Source organism: Thamnophis sirtalis, unplaced genomic scaffold (genome assembly GCF_051295495.1).
Source record: "Thamnophis sirtalis isolate CommonGarterSnake01/CBP01778 unplaced genomic scaffold, rThaSir2_p1.2 scaffold_7, whole genome shotgun sequence".
NCBI classification, from domain to species: domain Eukaryota; kingdom Metazoa; phylum Chordata; class Lepidosauria; order Squamata; family Natricidae; genus Thamnophis; species Thamnophis sirtalis.
Window position 1 is genome coordinate 40353656 of NW_028261387.1, and position 17307 is coordinate 40370962.

At 38.3% G+C, this 17307-nt stretch overlaps 1 protein-coding gene across 2 annotated transcripts in view; it reads right to left on the bottom strand.

The window, feature by feature from the left end:
* Positions 1-17307, bottom strand: part of RNF220 (ring finger protein 220) — a 388384-nt gene that overhangs the window by 86409 nt on the left and 284668 nt on the right. For both annotated transcript variants that reach the window (XM_087719790.1, XM_087719789.1), the window contains exon 6: positions 6743-6838. In XM_087719790.1, coding sequence (XP_087575916.1) covers positions 6743-6838 — 96 coding nt within the window. The remainder of the gene's footprint in view (positions 1-6742; positions 6839-17307) is intronic.

A 17307-nucleotide genomic window follows, 5' to 3' on the forward strand; every position in this document is an offset into this window, starting at 1 on the left:
GATCCCAACTCCCAACTCCATCCAAACCGGATTATGATCTGATAAGGCTCTGGAGCATATCTTCGTCTTCTTTACCCTAGAAAGCAAATCATTGGTTGTTAATATGAAGTCAATCCTGGAAAAGGATTGATGTCTATCAGAAAAAAAGGTAAAGTCATATTCTTCTGCATTCCTTTCTTGCCAGATATCTCTCAATTCAAAGTCCTCTATCATATTGAAGAAGGACTTAGGTAGTTTTGCTTGCGTTTGGGTATTTTGGCGGAGTGCCTTCTTATCTTTCTTGGTATCCATAACGCCATTCCAATCACCCAGTAATATGCAGGACCTATAGACCCAATGTACTAACTTAGCATGAAGCATTTTATAAAATTTGTCTTGTTGTTGATTGGGAGCATATATTCCCAATAGCAGTATCTTTTTCCCTTCTAATACCAAGTCTATTGCAATATATCTTCCATGGGAATCTGCTTCAATTAATTCAGCTTTCAAATCCTTCCTTAAGTAAATAACTATACCATATAGTGTTGTCCAAGTCTTGTATTAATCAGGTATTTTTGATCAGTTGATCTGAGTTTCTTGCAAGCAAATTATATCATTCTTGAATTGTTTACGATAGTGGTTTATTTTCTTCCTTTTCTGTGGGGAATTTAAGCCATTGATGTTCCAAGTTAGGAACTTAGTTGCCATCTTTAGTTCCCTGAAGCTTTTTAAGAGCCATCTGAACATCTTGGAATTTAATCTTTGGCCTGGCTCCTCCCACTGCTTCTAGAGTAACACCTGTAGGTTCTTGAATGGTGGCATGTGTTTGTTGCTTTTTTAGTTCCTGTTCCATTCGCCTGGTAATCACGTGGGTTTGTTTTTGTTCCATAGCTTCTTGTACCTCTGAGAGAGGAAGTTGATCCGCCCTTGTTGATGCTTGAGTGATTTGCTTTCTATCATGTCCTTCTTGTTCTCTTTCTCTGGGTCTAGGAAGGGGGGGGATGTCCAACCTTCAATATGTTACTGTAGAAATCTTGGGCCTTCCATACTGAATTAAGATGGCCGGCTGGCGCATCCCATCCAAACTGTATCTGACGATTTTTAAGCTCTTCGATTAAAAAAGCATAGTCTTTCCTAGATCTCAACATTTTAGGTGGTATCTCCTTCAATACAGTCACCTCCTGACCCCCAATTTGAAGCTTAGTTTTGTAAGACTCCTGTAGTATCATATTCGTCATATCTCTAGTAGCAAAATACACCACAATATCTCTTGGTAGTTGCTTTTGTCTTGCAAGCCAGGAGTTGACGCGATAAACCTTTTCAATTTGCCATACATAATTCCCTCCTGGCCTTCCTATCATAAGGTCAAAGGCTTCAGAGAGAATCTGCTTCAAGTTTTCTTGACTTTTCTCTAGGAGGCCCCTTATCCTTAAAGCAAATTCCATCTGTCTATACTGTAGCATTATAATTTCATTTTCTGCATTGCTAACCTTTTGTTGAACCACATCCATCATGGTGGCCAAGTTAATATTAGAGCCTGTCTTCTAGCCTGTCTTCAATTCCCAATACGTAGCCCGATAGAGAATTAAAACCATCAGGAAATCATCTCTAATCGCTTGATTGCATGTCATAAGCTCTTTGTACAGTTCTTTGTTAGCAGCAGATATCTCTTCCTTTTAGTAGTGGGAGCTGGCGAGCTCCTGGCACTTTTTGACGTGGGGGGGGGGAATTTTGCTTAGAAGCCATCTCAAGTTTAATCTTCTTTAGTCAATTAATAAGTCCAGACAAACCAATTATACAGCAGTTGCTATTTAGTTTGATAATAAATCACTTCTGGACTCCGTAAGAATGCTATCAAAGTCTAACCCCTCCTACACAGCTGCTCGGCGCCATTTTGTGTATCTTTCAGCAAGTAATTGTCAGAAGAAATTCTTTACAAATGGAACTAAGGATTTATACATACAATTAGAAGTTCACGAGTATTGGTTCAGCTCGTCTTGAAGTCAACAGTAAATCAGTCTTTGTACTGAGGATGAGCGAAGACCTTCGTTCTGCAGCAAAAGGCAGAATAAATCTTGATGCGGAGGTGCTATGCTGCCGGGTGCCCCCCCCTTCCTCCCAGATTTTTAGACTGGGAGGATTAGTTGGGGCGCTGCCCAAGCATAGTTTCTCGCCTCCTCCTTCTAAGCCCGAAGGAGAGGTAAACAAACTGCTAAACAGTTTGATGGATTGCTGCTTAGACAGTTTAACACAGCCAAGATTCGGGAGCTGTTAAAAACAACAACTCCCTGTCAGGCCCCGCCCACCGGAAGCCCACCATCATTCTCTTATATAGGAGAAGAGAAGGAACTAGGTCCTGTATACCTGAGACGTATCCTATTAGTGTAAAGCTATCAAAGACTTTTCAAGTATTAAAGCCAATCAGGTGTGAGAGTGTTATTGATCTGAGGATTTTATTGTTAAAACTGATCAAAACATCAAAAACCTTGAGAATTTCTTAAAATCCTAAATCACTGAATTAATTCAATATAGAGAATTTCCCCATACTTTCTTTTAGCAAATATGGCACTGCATGGAGGGCAGCAATGTAGACTTTCAGTGATGGGGTTTAGCAAAGATCTCTATCCTTTGTGTTTTTCTAATATTACTCTATTATTATGCTTACTCTGAAATTACCCTCAAATTCGGAATCCTTATCATACACATACATTTTCGCTGGCACTACTACTAGTAATAATTAATACCTAGCAGTGTACTTTAACTCATGTGAGTGCACTAGTATTAATTCTCATCTCATTTATATTAAATATTTTACAGTCAGAGATACTGTAAATAATTGAAATTAAATAAAATATATAAAAGGTTGAAAAGAAGATATAAATATGTTTAGAAGTCTTTCAAATTTCTTTATTCCTTTATTTTTCCTAATTGTACTTCTGTATGTCAGGTAGGCATTGATTTTATAAGATTTATAGCAAACACATCCATCACATGAATGGACAACTTTGCATTTCATAAATATTAAGACAGCATTTGGAAACTAAAACAGTAAACTATTTTACTGGGATTCAGAGGAAAAGAGAAAGGAAAAAGGTTATTTGCAGTTTTAACACAATCTTAGCTGGCAGCTTCATTTTAGTACACTGAAACTCTTGTTTAGATGCTTTGACAATATTGTACTTGACAGGTGACTCCACTAAGAACACAGTGTACCACAATTTACTGGTCTTTGTCTTTGGAGGTTCAAAACACTGTATCAGAATTAAAGACCATCATAGATAATTTCTTCATATACTTCTGTTTATGAACATCATCTATATGTGTGGGATAACATTCTTGTTGACTGTAAATCAAGTCACATAAATATAACCAATGACCAATGAAGACATATATTTTATAAACTAAAGAGATAGCAAAAATGAGTACCTGGATAAACAGAAGAAAATGCTTCAATAATATGTTAATGAGATTTATATTGTATATTTATATATCTAGAAGAAACCATGCATTAATTATTCTACAAAAGCTAGGATGTAATCAGGCTATACATTTACATTCTGAAACTGGGATATAATTGGCTCCTCCCTCATTTCAAGTACTTACAACTTAGCTTAGAGAAAAAGGATGAAATCTGATTTTTAATGGATTTTTTTCTTCAAATAAATTGTACTCTCATCATGCATTTTCCTTCTACTTACAGTCTAATACTCCTCTTTTCCTGGTTTGGAATATTATAACCTGACTCAGTGTAATGCTTAGCATTCTCATTTCAAATTTATTACAGTGAGAGATAGGAATGCTCCATATTTTCTACGACCTGACCTAAATTGATTTCTTGTGTTAGAGAAATAGATGCAAAGAATTTTTTAACTGGAACGGTTTTTTTTCTTTTTGGAAAAAATGTCATGTCATTAATCCTATTCAAATTCATAAGCATGTGAAAAAAGATACAGAATAAAAATACCATTTTCAAAAGCAATGCTGTAAAATGTTCAACTCAATACTAAGGAATTTTAAGTGATGATGTAGGGCATAAAGAGGAGCCACTAATTATTTTTTCAGGAAAGCAACACAAAACATCATCTTTAACCCATCCCCAGCCTACTGTGAAGACATATTTTCTTGCTGTGTGTCTAAAGCAGTATTTCCTCAATTCTGCCAGCATAAGCCATGCCAAGTGGTTTGTCTGCTTTATTTCATTTCATTCTTTCATGGCACTTGTTAATTTTGGATACCAGGGTGAAACTGGGAAAAGTTCTACAAGTGACGGAAAGAACAGTGGAGGGGGGAAAGTGACACCCCCCCCCACCCAACACACACACTGGAGTGAAGTTGACAAATGTTTTACAGTTTCTACTTCTAGCTGAGGTGATACCAAGAATTGTAAAAAAGTAGTTTTTCTCATTTCCCAGTGCTTTGGAGAATGCTCAACAAGAGCAAGCAATTCCTGCTTTACAGTTGGACAAGACCTCTAAGGCTCTTCCAGCAATATTATTCAATGATTGTTGGATGTTTGTTCATGCAAACAGAAACTATGTGTTCTTAGAATCAACTGTTTTAAGAAAGGAAAGTGATTGGTTCTTGCTTTCCAGGAATGGGTGGGAAATAAACAGAATCAGGAAAATCTACTAATTGGGACGTGATAACTGTCAGCCAAAGTTTGAAATCCATATGACATTTTCTTAAGATGGTTTGATTTCCAGGCAACATTACAAGAGTCAAGCAGTTTAAGATTGCAGGTGAAATTGCTCCTAGCTGAATTCTGCTTTTCAATTTACTAGAACAAATAGTACATGGAACAAAATTTAAGATGAATTTCTTAAATTCATTTTCTTGGATTTTAAAGTACATGTGTAAATTATAAAATCTTTAGGTTTAATTTTTCTGTTTTTTCAAATGATTGAAATTAAAGCCACTGAATAACAAATAGTACTGAAGATCCCAATTTCCTAATCAGTCTAAAATATTCTGCACTCAACTTTTCTACTTCCTAATTTTGTTACTCCTGAACATTCAATTATAAAAACAGATTATACTAGTATCAAAATATATTGAAATGCATAGCCTCATTATAACTTCTACTACGGTAACATTCAAAATTCAGATTGTCCATATGAAGTTTCTAGCATCTTCTGAAAAGTAGCACATTGTTTGGGTATTTCTTTTACTTAACCGGTATATTTTTACTCCTGGATAGGCTGGTGGTTAGCCATTCAGAGTCACTGTGATTCAAAAGGTATACAAGCTGAAGTAATATATAAGTAACATTTTAAGGATACAAATGCTACATTTAAGCCACCAAGTTGATAAGTTCAGGCTTTTATGATATCTTCTTATAGAATTGATCTGTAGGAAATGTTTGTCTACTAACCTCTTCCCATTGTACAGTATTTTCATAGGAGCATAAATTTCACAAAAATGGCAATGTACCATTAAGTAATACTTCAGTTTACACACACACAAGTCATTTCATTGAACGTTCAGCCCATGGAATCAAAAGAAGATTTATTATACAATGTCTTTTTAATTAACCCTCAGCTGGATTTATGTTTGAGGTTTGACTATTTTCCCAGATGAATTCATGTAACAATTTACATTGGTTTTTTTAATTAATCAGATCTGAATTTCCAGAATAAAGATAATTTGAAAGAAAAGAAGAAAAGAAATATCCCAGCGTTTGTATGAGAATTTCTTGATATGTATAAATAAATGCTCTTACAAATATTTATCACATTCTATTATATAGTGTTGACTGTTTTTTTTTGAAAGAATGAACTAAATACATGTTAAAAGCGATTGTGAAACAATATATCTGCTTATGACAATACTGTAGCTATTATTATGGCTAATATACACAAATCAGTTATACAATATCCACAAAGAGTATTCTATTAGAGTTAATTAGAATAACTATGCATCTTATTTTCCAATTAAGATGTAGCCTACTCATGAAGCAGTATAGAATTTTAAGTGCTATTGCTATTTATCTATAATGTTCATCACCTCCTTATATTCGAAGTTTATTAAAAACAACTTTACTAGTAGGAATATTATATGTAATTAAGATGTTCATTTGGACAATGAGTTCTGTTTGCTTTGGACAATAAAAAGAACCCATTGTACCAGTGTTTTTCAACCTGGGCAGCTTGAAGATGAGTGGACTTCCAATTCCCAGAATTCCGGAGCCATTCAATTCTGGGAGTTGAAATCCATCCATCTTCACGTTACCCAGGTTGAGAAACACTGCATTACAACATAAAGTGCTTCGACACTGTAATGAGTAATTGTTAAAAATACTGCTGAGCATTAAGAAAACAAATTTTTGTTTGCTTAAAACAATTGCATTATATGCTACTTTCAGAATGGAGCCTTAAAGTTAATTATTTCTTCTTGGTCATTTGGGGCAATTTATTGGGCCGTTTCTTTTTATCCACTTGAAAAGTAATATCTGTGCAATATTATACTGTTAGGCTATTTATACTGTCACACACAAATATTCCCATACTCAATCCTGTTTATCAACCACTACTATGACATAAAGCAAAATAAAAATAATTCTCTCAAAGAAACTTGCAATACTATTGTATTATAGTACTGTTTAGTCAAGGTTTCAAGGATAAAGAAACCTATGTATCAAACATCAATTATCTGAATTTACATATGACATACAAAGCCTAACATCATTCCCTGAAAGATCTGTTAGTGCCATTTAGTAGCTTCTGGCGTTCACTCATCAGCTGACTCCTCCTGGTATCATTCTCACCTGGTATCTGTCAGAGTGATGAATATCATCTGAGGAATGGGGTGATACTGTTGGAGAATCTCCTTCCCGCTTGATAGAGGCTGACAACAAAATCGACTGCAGGAAAAGAAGGGGAAAGCAGTTAAGAATGCAGAGGGAAAATGGAGCAGGCGATGTGATATACAGTAGCAATAATTAAGAAAGCCATGATTAAGTCAACTATGGGTTAGTGGGTCATGTAAAGCCAGCCTATCATCCTTGGTTCTCTCTTGTAATAGTTTGCATAAACTTTTATTGACAGAATGATAAGAATGGAGCATGCCTCTTTTTAAAAATTCTTCAAGCAATTTTTCTTGTATGTATTATTTGTAGGGACTGTTTGTGTTCAGGGTAGACATTTTTATAGTATTTAATTCTTTAAAATAGGAGCCCATATCCGAAGAACAACAACTAAAATGATGAGACAGAGATAATCAATGGCAGTTCCATGCTAAAATGGCTACATTTTTATCAGTGGTGGGATTCAAAAATTTTTACTACTGGTTCTGTGGGTGTGGCTTGGTGCATGTGGTGTGGCTTGGTGGGCATGGCAGGGGAAGGATACTGTAAAATCGCCATTCCCTCCCAACTCCAAAGGAAGGTTACTGCAAAATCCCCATTTCCTTTTGATCTGGGACTCGGGAGGCAGAGGCAGAGAATAGATGGGATGGGGCCAGTCAGAGGTGGTATTTACTGGTTCTCTGAACTACTCAAAATTTCTGCTACCAGTTCTCCAGAACTGGTAAGAACCTGCTGAATACCACTTCTGATTTTTATCCACTGTAGTTAAATAGTTGTAAGAATACTAGCAAGATATCCAAACAGGTAAAAAGAAACTAATTTTTTCCTCATATGAATGAAAATTCCTTAGCAAATGTATTCAAATAATATAAATTCAACAATGAATAGGCAGACCAAGAACTTCTACAAATTATTTCAGAAATGACAATATTACATAGTTATACAATCTCTCATTAATATTCTAAAATCTCCCAGATATTAGGAAGTTTCTCTTATTTTTACAGCAGATTAAGAAAGTGTAAGAGTTAGCAATATAATGGTATTTGTGAAAGTTATCAGTGCCTTGTAGACTTCAGGGCAGGGAAATATAAATTCCTTCTATTAAAGTATAAAGTTTTATGAGAAATAACAATATTTTGACAATACAGTAGTTCTCAACTTAGGACAGGTCATTTAATGACAGTTCAAAGTTACAATGGACTTTTAAAAAGCTACCTATGTTACAGGTGCTGTCCCTCCTCTGTGGTCATGTGATTACATTTTAGGTGCTTGGCAACTGGCTCGCATTTATGATTGGGTGCCATATGCCATAGTCACCTGATGGTGATTTGCATTTTTTTGACAGTTTCCAGCAAAAGCCATCCATTCTGAATAACTGTGACGCTCACTTTATAATCATTGTAAAAATGGTCATAAAATCAACTCTGCCCATGTGATGCCTTGATATTGTCTATGACCACAACCAGTTATAACCAAAATTCTGGGCTCCACTGTGGATTGAAAGTACCTGTAGTTCAAAGAAATATATTCAATGAAAGTAAACATTGTTAATATCATCTCAGGAATACTGGCTATATACACATGAACTGGTAACCTTTATGTCAAAATGAATGCAAGGTCACAAATTATTAAATATAATCTGATAATAATATCAGTTTTATTTTATACACATACAGTATACTGTATATTTTTTAGGTGCAATGAAAAACCACGTCCACGTGTGATGGTTCGATTTAACTGATTTATTGCTAAAAACTATGCAAAGGATCTTAACTAGCAATCAGCATCTAGCTAGAGTTATATAAGGACCCAGAGCGTTCAAGGGGGGTTGGAGGTTTGAGTCCCTGGATAAAAACTCGGATACAAATGTAGCAGATAAATAATTTTGAAGTAATCCCAAACTCAACTAACTCATTACGTATACTCAACATATGCATGTATTCAATAATGCATAATTAAAGCTTTCTTTGTGTTGAATTGAACTCCCATTGAGCACCTGATCACATAGAAACACTTCAATACAAAATTTTGGCTGAATTCATGGTAGCTGAAAAGATTACCATTAGAAATAAAATGAGTGTCTAGTTTACAGGAAATGTTGTTTTGCCTCAAAGTTTCACATTATTATTATTTGTTAAGAAAATGTATATAGCCATCCAACACACAGTCACTCCAAGCAGCTTACAGAAATAATACCCTAAATAGAAAACCTAATAAATCCCCACCCAAATTTGTTTACAATATGTAAATTTGACATATTGTCATTGCTGAAAATGGGCTTGGCACTTTCTTATAACAGGTATAAAATACATATTAAATAAATTAGAGGAAAATGATCATTTAGGGAGCAAATGCTGTACTCGAATCTGTAGAATTAGAATAACCTGCAGCTTTTAAGCTGTACGTGCCTTTTCTGCTCTACTGCCATTTCATGCTATTGAAATTTAGTTTCAAAATGACAAAATTTCAGGAGCTTATTTCAAGTAGTTTGGCAGGGGCTAGTACCCCAATATCCTCCCCAGCAAAAAAATTTTGATCAGTTCTGCCCTTTCCAATGACATTATAATATTACTGAATAGCTTCTGGCAGCCCTTTGGAAGGTCAAAAGGCTGAATTTCAACCAGTGACCCTTCAAATTTTCCCATCCTTACTTTATAAAATTACATATTGTAGATAATCCTTTGCCTTATTTTTTATCAGAAGGAATTGCCACTGCAAATATTATTTCAACAAATCCTGTTCCCTGTATATTAATGGGCTGCATGCGTATTCTGAGATCTACAGGACTATTGGTTGCATTATAACTCCCTTTTTCTTCTTGTAGTAACCTGATAGAAAGTGTTAAAGGTAACTTAGCTTTCAATTTGCTTCAGTAAAGATATAAAAATATGAAAGTCAACCTTTCAGCTCTACTTTCTATCTGCACAGCTTCTCAGAACCTCCATCAAATTCCAACAGCCAGTCTGCTGGCTCCCCATCCATCCATGCAACTAGTTCTAATTCAATATGATTATGTGAAAAATGGCTATACTAGCTATGGAGACAGTAAATTAAACATTATGTATTACTTTTTATCATGTGGTCCCAAGAAGAATGCTAGCGCCATTTATTTTACAAACCTCCAGAACGCCATGACAACAACCTCTGGGAAAAATGCAAGGCTAAACTAATCCCAAAGATGTCAATCTTAGACCTTCTACATACACGCTCGATTAAGATGAATAAACCACCTCTTAAAATTGTAGCAAGCAGCTATATTCTAAATACCTCTGCAGCGTGTTAAATACCATATCAGGGAATTGAGCTCTTGCTATCACATCAACCTAAACTTTCACTAAGATGGAGAAAAACGTCTTCATTTAGGCAATGTCAGAAGAATATACAAGGTTATGGGGGGAATTGGGAAGCGGAAAAAAGCAGTAACAGACGTTTTAGGGTTGTACACCCTCAGTTTTAAGTTCCCATCTTGCTATTGTTCACAATATTTGCATCTAATTGTTGAGTGTGGATTGGATTCACACAAGGATATTCATTTCAACTCAAATGGATCAACTAAGGACATTAACGGAGAGAGGACATTAAATTAGGAAAATGTAGACATGGAGTCAACACCAAGTTGCAGATTTAAAAATACTGTCTATCTTTAAGGCACTTTTTCTGAATTCCACATCAAAGGAAATGAGATACTCTAGCTTCCCTATCAGCCTTACCAAATGGACCAGAAATGTAACTAGATAAGCAAATTCTACTTTATTGTAAGACTAAAGTAACATAGTCTTGCAAGTCTGAAAGTACAATTCTCCTTCTATCTCATTTACCTCCCTGAAAAATTCGGGAGAGTCTTTTCTGAGCCTCTTACCCCACCCATTCCCCAACTGAGAATTATGCTGTCTCTCACCTGATTAGTGCCTTTGGGACCAGTCCCCACAGTCATTCCCACATACCATTACATCATGCTCCCCTTCAGACTCATTCCCCCTCATTCCCTAATTTCCAGGGAAAATGAGATGTGAGTGTAAAAACCAAACGTAGCTATGTCCACTGTTCCCTCTAAGGTGCGCGGCTGCACGGCCGCGCACATTGCAAGAAAACCCTGCGCAGCAGCTTCTATCTGCCGCGCAGAGATTTCTGTAAAGGAAACGTGTGGAAGTCCTTTGCAGGTGGCTACAACTGGATCTGGCAGTGCTGTTGGAGGAGGAGGAGGCGAACCAGCCTGCCACCGCCGGCCACCGCCAGCCCCGCCGCTCTTCCCGCCCCCTTCCCAGCCCCACAGTCCAGCGGTCGCAGCAGAAACAGCCCCGGGTCTCCGCTGCCGCTCCCTGCATTTTCTGGACGGGGATCCCTTGGAGAGGGGATTCCTTCCTGCGAGACCCCGTCCAGAAAATGCAGGGAGCGGCAGCGGAGACCCGGGGCTGTTTCTGCTGCAACCGCTGGACTGTGGGGCTGGGAAGGGGGCAGGAAGAGCGGCGGGGCTGGCGGTGGCAGGCTGGTTTGCCTCCTCCTCCTCCAACAGCACTGCCGGATTTCCGCCCAACGCTGCAGGGGCGCCAGCGGGAGCTTTGGCAGCTTCACCTCAGCCGCAGCACTGGGCAGCAAATGTGTTGGTGCTGTTGGAGGAGGAGGAGGAGGTGGCAGCAATAGCACCTGAGGACAGGACAAGAACCAATGGAAACTTGTCAGGAGGAGACTCAAGCTGGAAATAAGGAGAAATCTGACAGTAAGAACAATTAAAATCAATGGAATCTTAATTCATTTGCTACAGGTTTTCAAAAGACTGGACGGCCATTTGTCTCAGATGATATAAAGACTCCTGCCTTGGACAAGGGGCTGGACTAGAAGACCTCCAGTATCCCTTCTGATTCTATGATTTTAAAAACCACAAGCTTTTTACAGCTCGCTTGCAACTTTACCAAATTTAATTCAGCCATTTCCTTTTGTTATTAAATGGGTATTGCTAGTTCAATGCACATGCGCTCCACTTTTAAGATGCTGAAAAAATCCCCATGACCTGCAACAAAATTCATTCTTCCACTCTTATCTTGCCCTAACTTCTGATAGGCTCCTGAAATATAGATCTATAAAATTTAGTGAAAATATTTCTATCTATTTTAATACAGACTCGTAAAACAGATTGGGACAAATGACATTGGTGCTCTGGGATAATAGCAGTTTTACTCTATTTGGATTTTCAGTTAAAAGGTATCTTTTGTGCTAAGTTCTAACAATGTAGTTCTCTAATGTAACTATGAAACAGTCCAAATATATAATTCCCCTCAGGGAGGAATTCTGGGAGTTGAAGTCCACAAGTCTTAAAGCTGTCACGTTTAAAGACCCCTGGGGTTTTTTTCCCCTAAAGGGTTAGGGGTGCAAGGGTCTTGTAACAACAGCTTTAAGACTTGCGTGCTTCAAATGCCAGACTTTCTGAGCCAACATTTTGGTTGCTAAGCAGGAGTGTTGTTAAGTGATACTGATATTATATAACACTTTTAATTAAGCGGGTACCTTGAATAAACATAACTTTGAGTTTCAAATAATACTGATTTTGTTGTTGTCTAAGGTGACATCTGTGAAAAAAATTCAGGTGCTCAGGCATGAAAATATGCCGCTCAAACACTACACTTTTCTGCTCACACTGAAAAAAAATTAGAGGGAACATTGGCTATGTCATTCCCATTCTGCTGGTAACTGTCCAAGATCACATGAGGCATCCTGTAAATCAGCTCTTTCTATAGAAATAACAGTCATTCCTCTAAGAATCAGTCTCGCCCCCTCCCCTTCACCTGCCTGATGTGGAATGAGTCATTTCCCGTGCCCCTTGCTTGGTATCTTGCTATCCCTGAAGTACCTCCACCCCACAGAAAAAAAATCCTGTTCATCTTGGCCAGCAACTAACTCCTGCAAGGCTAGCAGTTGTCGAGGCAGGATTTGTTAGGATATTGGTTGTGAAAACAGTGCACCAATTACAGTGCATAGACATCTCTTGCTGCCTTCCGTGATCTCTCTGACTCTGGGTAGCATTTTCAATGTATCAAGTATTCCACCCACTTTGCTCTGCATTCAGACCTAACACCATTTCCACCCTGTACACCCTCTCCCCATTTACCAGTGTAGGAGAATACTGTCTGTGAACACAGAATGCTGTTTTTTTCCAGATTCATGAACTATATATTTTCAGAAATTTGGATTGGTTTAGATTTGGATTTATTACATTTATATGCCGCCCTTTTCCCCGGAGGGGACTCAGGGCGGCTCACAATTCAGTCAGGGAAGGGGGTACAGACAGCGGGATAAAAAGACGAACATAACAATACAAAATTTAAAAACACACAACAACCATACCATTCGAGAAGGGGGGCAAAAACTCTTTAGCCCCAGGCCTGTCGGAACAGCCAGGTTTTAAGGGCTTTGCGGAAGGCCTGGAGGGTGGTGAGGGTTCGAATCTCCACGGAGAGCTCGTTCCAGGGGGTTGGAGCAGCCACAGAGAAGGCTCTCCTCCGGGTAGTCGCCAGTTGGCATTGGCCGGCGGATGGAATTCGGAGGAGGCCTAATCTGTGGGATCTGATCGGTCTATTGGAGGTAATTGGCAGCAGGTGGTCTCTCAAGTACCCAGGTCCAATACCATGAAGGGCTTTATAAGTGACGTCTAGCGCCTTGAAGTGTATCCGAAGACCAATAGGCAGCCAGTGCAGCTCGCGGAGGATAGGTGTTACGTGGGTGAACCGAGGTGCACCCACGATCGCTCGCGCGGCTGCATTCTGGACAAGCTGAAGTCTCCGAATGCTCTTCAAGGGCTACCCATGTAGAGCACGTTGCAGTAATCCAGTCTAGAGGTCACAAGGGCATGAGTGACTGTTGTGAGGGCCTCCCGGTTCAGGTAGGGACGCAATTGGTGCACCAGGCGAACCTGGGCAAAGACCCCCTGGTCACAGCCGACAAGTGGTGTTCAAAAGTCAGCTGTGGGTCCAGGAGGACTCCCAAATTGCGAACCCTGTCTGAGGGGCGTACTGTTTGACCCCCCCAGCCTGAGAGATGGAAAACTTGGCCAATTAGTGGGAGGGAAACACACCAGCCACTCGGTCTTATCCGGGTTGAGTGCAAGCTTGTTATCCCCCATCCAGACCCTAACAGCCTCAAGGCACTGGCACATCACGTCAACCGCTTCACTGAGTTGGCACGGGGCGGACAGATACAACTGTGTATCGTCCGCATACTGATGGTATTTTATCCCGTGCCGTCGAATGATCTCACCCAGCGGCTTCATGTAAATATTAAACAGGAGGGGGGACAGGACCGAACCCTGCGGCACCCCATAATTCAGGGGCCTAGGGGTCGATCTCTGCCCTCCGACCAACACCGACTGCGACCTGTCCGAAAGATAAGAGGAGAACCACCGTAGGACAGTGCCTCCCACCCCCACCTCCCACAGTCGTCACAGAAGGATACCATGGTCGATGGTATCGAAGGCCGCTGAGAGGTCAAGGAGCACTAGGACGGAGGCATGACCTCCATCCCTGGCTCTCCAGAGATCATCGGTCAGCGCGACCAACGTGGTTTCCGTGCTGTAGCCAGGTCTAAATCCCGACTGAAAGGGATCTAGATAATTATACATTAGTGTATGATAGATAGTACTTAGATGACATACTAGTTTTTATTAGCTTATTAATATATTATATTATATAATATATTAATATATTCCTTCTTGCATGTCACCTGTCAGAAATATATTGCAGAAGTTATGGGAAAACAAGCTTTTTGCCAAATTAGAAAAATAACCATTTGATCTACTTAAATTAAACTATTTGGGATACACAATCTCCACAAAAGGTATACAGATGGATCCAGCAAAGTTATAGTCCAATGTTGGTGAATCTTTTCAGCACCGAGTACTGAAATGGCAACGCACACATGGGCGTGGGGAAGCACCAGAAACGGGAAGAGTAGCTCCATGGCGTGCATGTGCTGGAGTGCCGGAAACTGGAAGAGCAGTTACCTGGCACACATATAACCTCAAAATGGCAAAGTTGAGAAAGACTAGTTAGAAACACTCTGAAAGAAATGGATCTTCTGCTGTTTGAAAATTGTGCCTGAATTTCAAAGATATTATAAGTCTAATTAATAAAACAGAAATATGAAATCTATTACTTACTGAGAAAAAAGCTGAGAAGGCCATGTATCAGAACATCAAATTATGAACGTCAAATAATCTCTTGGTACCTATGAAATGACTTATATCTGTTAATGTAAAAGACCAAACTGTAATTCACATCAAAGCTATGAAAAGATGATCCTCAATATCCCACAGGATTAAGAGAAATGATTGATGGTACAATGTCTTGAGAAAAATAGAAATCATAAACCATTTTAGAGATAAAGTTATGTTAAATCACAGCATGAATCTTGTCATAATATCAAATCAGATTAAATGGGTCAACCTGCAAGATACAAAGCCTGCCTGCTCTTCACAGTGAAGTCACTGCCATAAGCAATGCTATTTTCGTTTTCTTAAATGATTGAAAAATAGGTAGGTTTTTTAAAAAAAAGAAATTTCACTAAGGGGCCATCTTAGAAAAAGAAGGAGGGGAAAGTACATAAAAGTAGCATAAATATATTAGTTGTTATGTGTGAAAACAAACAAACCATAAACAGACTCATGAAAGGCAGAAATATTAGATAAATACCATTTTAAGGAGGATGCCTATAATTTTTAGAAGCTTCAAAAATTGAATATTATGTTGATTAGAAGAGAAAACAATCCATTTCTGGAGATCTTTTGTGGCAAAACATGCAAAGGCTGTATATTTGGTCTTACAACATTAGACAGCAGGCGGTTTCCAAGTGACATCAATACTTGCTGGGTTATAAAATGGATTTAATTTAACAAATACAAATTCACCATATTGTTAACCAAAAGATACAATATGATTGTGTCCTGAAGTGAAAATGAATGCAGAAGGGAATACAGCATAATCTGTCTTCACCCAGTTGATGGAAATCTGAAGATCAAAACTATTAGGACAGTGAAGGATAATCATACCCTGTTTTCCTGAAAATAAGACCTCCTCAGATAATAAGCCCTCCCCAAAAATATTGCAACAGCCATGAAGTTATCACATTCACCGCCTCCTGCACCTCAAAAATAATGAGAACTCCCCAAAAATAAGGCCAATCATTTATTTCAGGGGTCAAAAGAAAATAAGACCCTGTCTTATTTTTGGAGAAAAATGGTAAAGCCATAAGGTCTGGGTGTTGATTGTTTTTCCTTTCCACTAAAATAGCTATCTGCATGATTCCTCAAAGTCAGAATAGGTGGAGAAATGAGAGTCCAGCATTCAACCAGAAAGAACATCACAACTGTTCTAGTGGCGAGTAATGCTACAACTGACTAAATTAATCACTGTTAGTTTTGAAGCCAACAAATCTTCAAATTCTGTTTTCTTGGTTAACTGAAGTACTGACTGTCCTTTAGGACATTGTCAATATGAAGATATATGGTATGCCCCACTATTGAAAAGATGAGCAAATGGTTGTGAATTAATCCTCATATATTCAGCTTATCTCTCAACTAGTGAATTCTATATAAGGTATCATCCATCCTATTGTTAAGAGACCTGCATCACTGAATGGCAAATCTTTGATAGGGGCTGATCTTCATTGACAAGGCCAGAGAAGTGCAGCCATGCATGCCTCCTGAGGGAAAAGGCTCCAGCTATATTATTTTATGCACAGTCTGCAATATGGCAGGATGTATTGATTTGTGGCTCAAATAAATGGCAAGCTTCTGCATAAAATATCTAAGCCAAAAGATTCTTGTAAATGTTCAAAAACCATAGCCATCTTCTCCCATAGAAAAACACTAATAGTGAGCCATGGATGCATGGTGAGCTGAAAAGAAAATTACAGAGGTTTTCGTCTTTCCTCATTCATTAGTGTGGAAGGCATTTTAAGTCAGCCTATTCTTTGAAGAATCAACTACAACAGAATTTGGGATAGAGTAGTTTAAAAAAAATGTTATTCAGCCCTGGACATATTCAGGAAATGTTCTGGATATGTCAAAACACCTTTGCATACAGAAGTTGATGTCCCAATGCAGGTAATGATGACAGTTCTGGTAAACAATGATTAAGTCTGGAAATGAAATATAATATTCTGGATCTTAATGCATAATTGGCCAAGAAATATCAAAAGTGTACCATCATAAGATGGTGTAAGTAGAAGCTACTAAATAGATTAAGGAAGTGACTATATAGTTGCTGAAACAACTATAGAGGGAAATGAAAGCAGAAATTTCTGTGGTAGTAAGAGGTAGCTCGGTATTTAAGTCAAAGCTAATTCCAAAGAAATCAACTACTGTGTCATAGGTAAGGACCGCTTAGATATAAAGATGTATCTGAAGATAAAACTATAGAAAACTATCAGTCCCACACTGAAAACACAACCACTATCCAGGTAATAGTCATTTATCAAAGCAGGGAGATATACCAAGAAAGCAGTTGGCAATAAACATTCTAAGACAGAGATCTTCAACT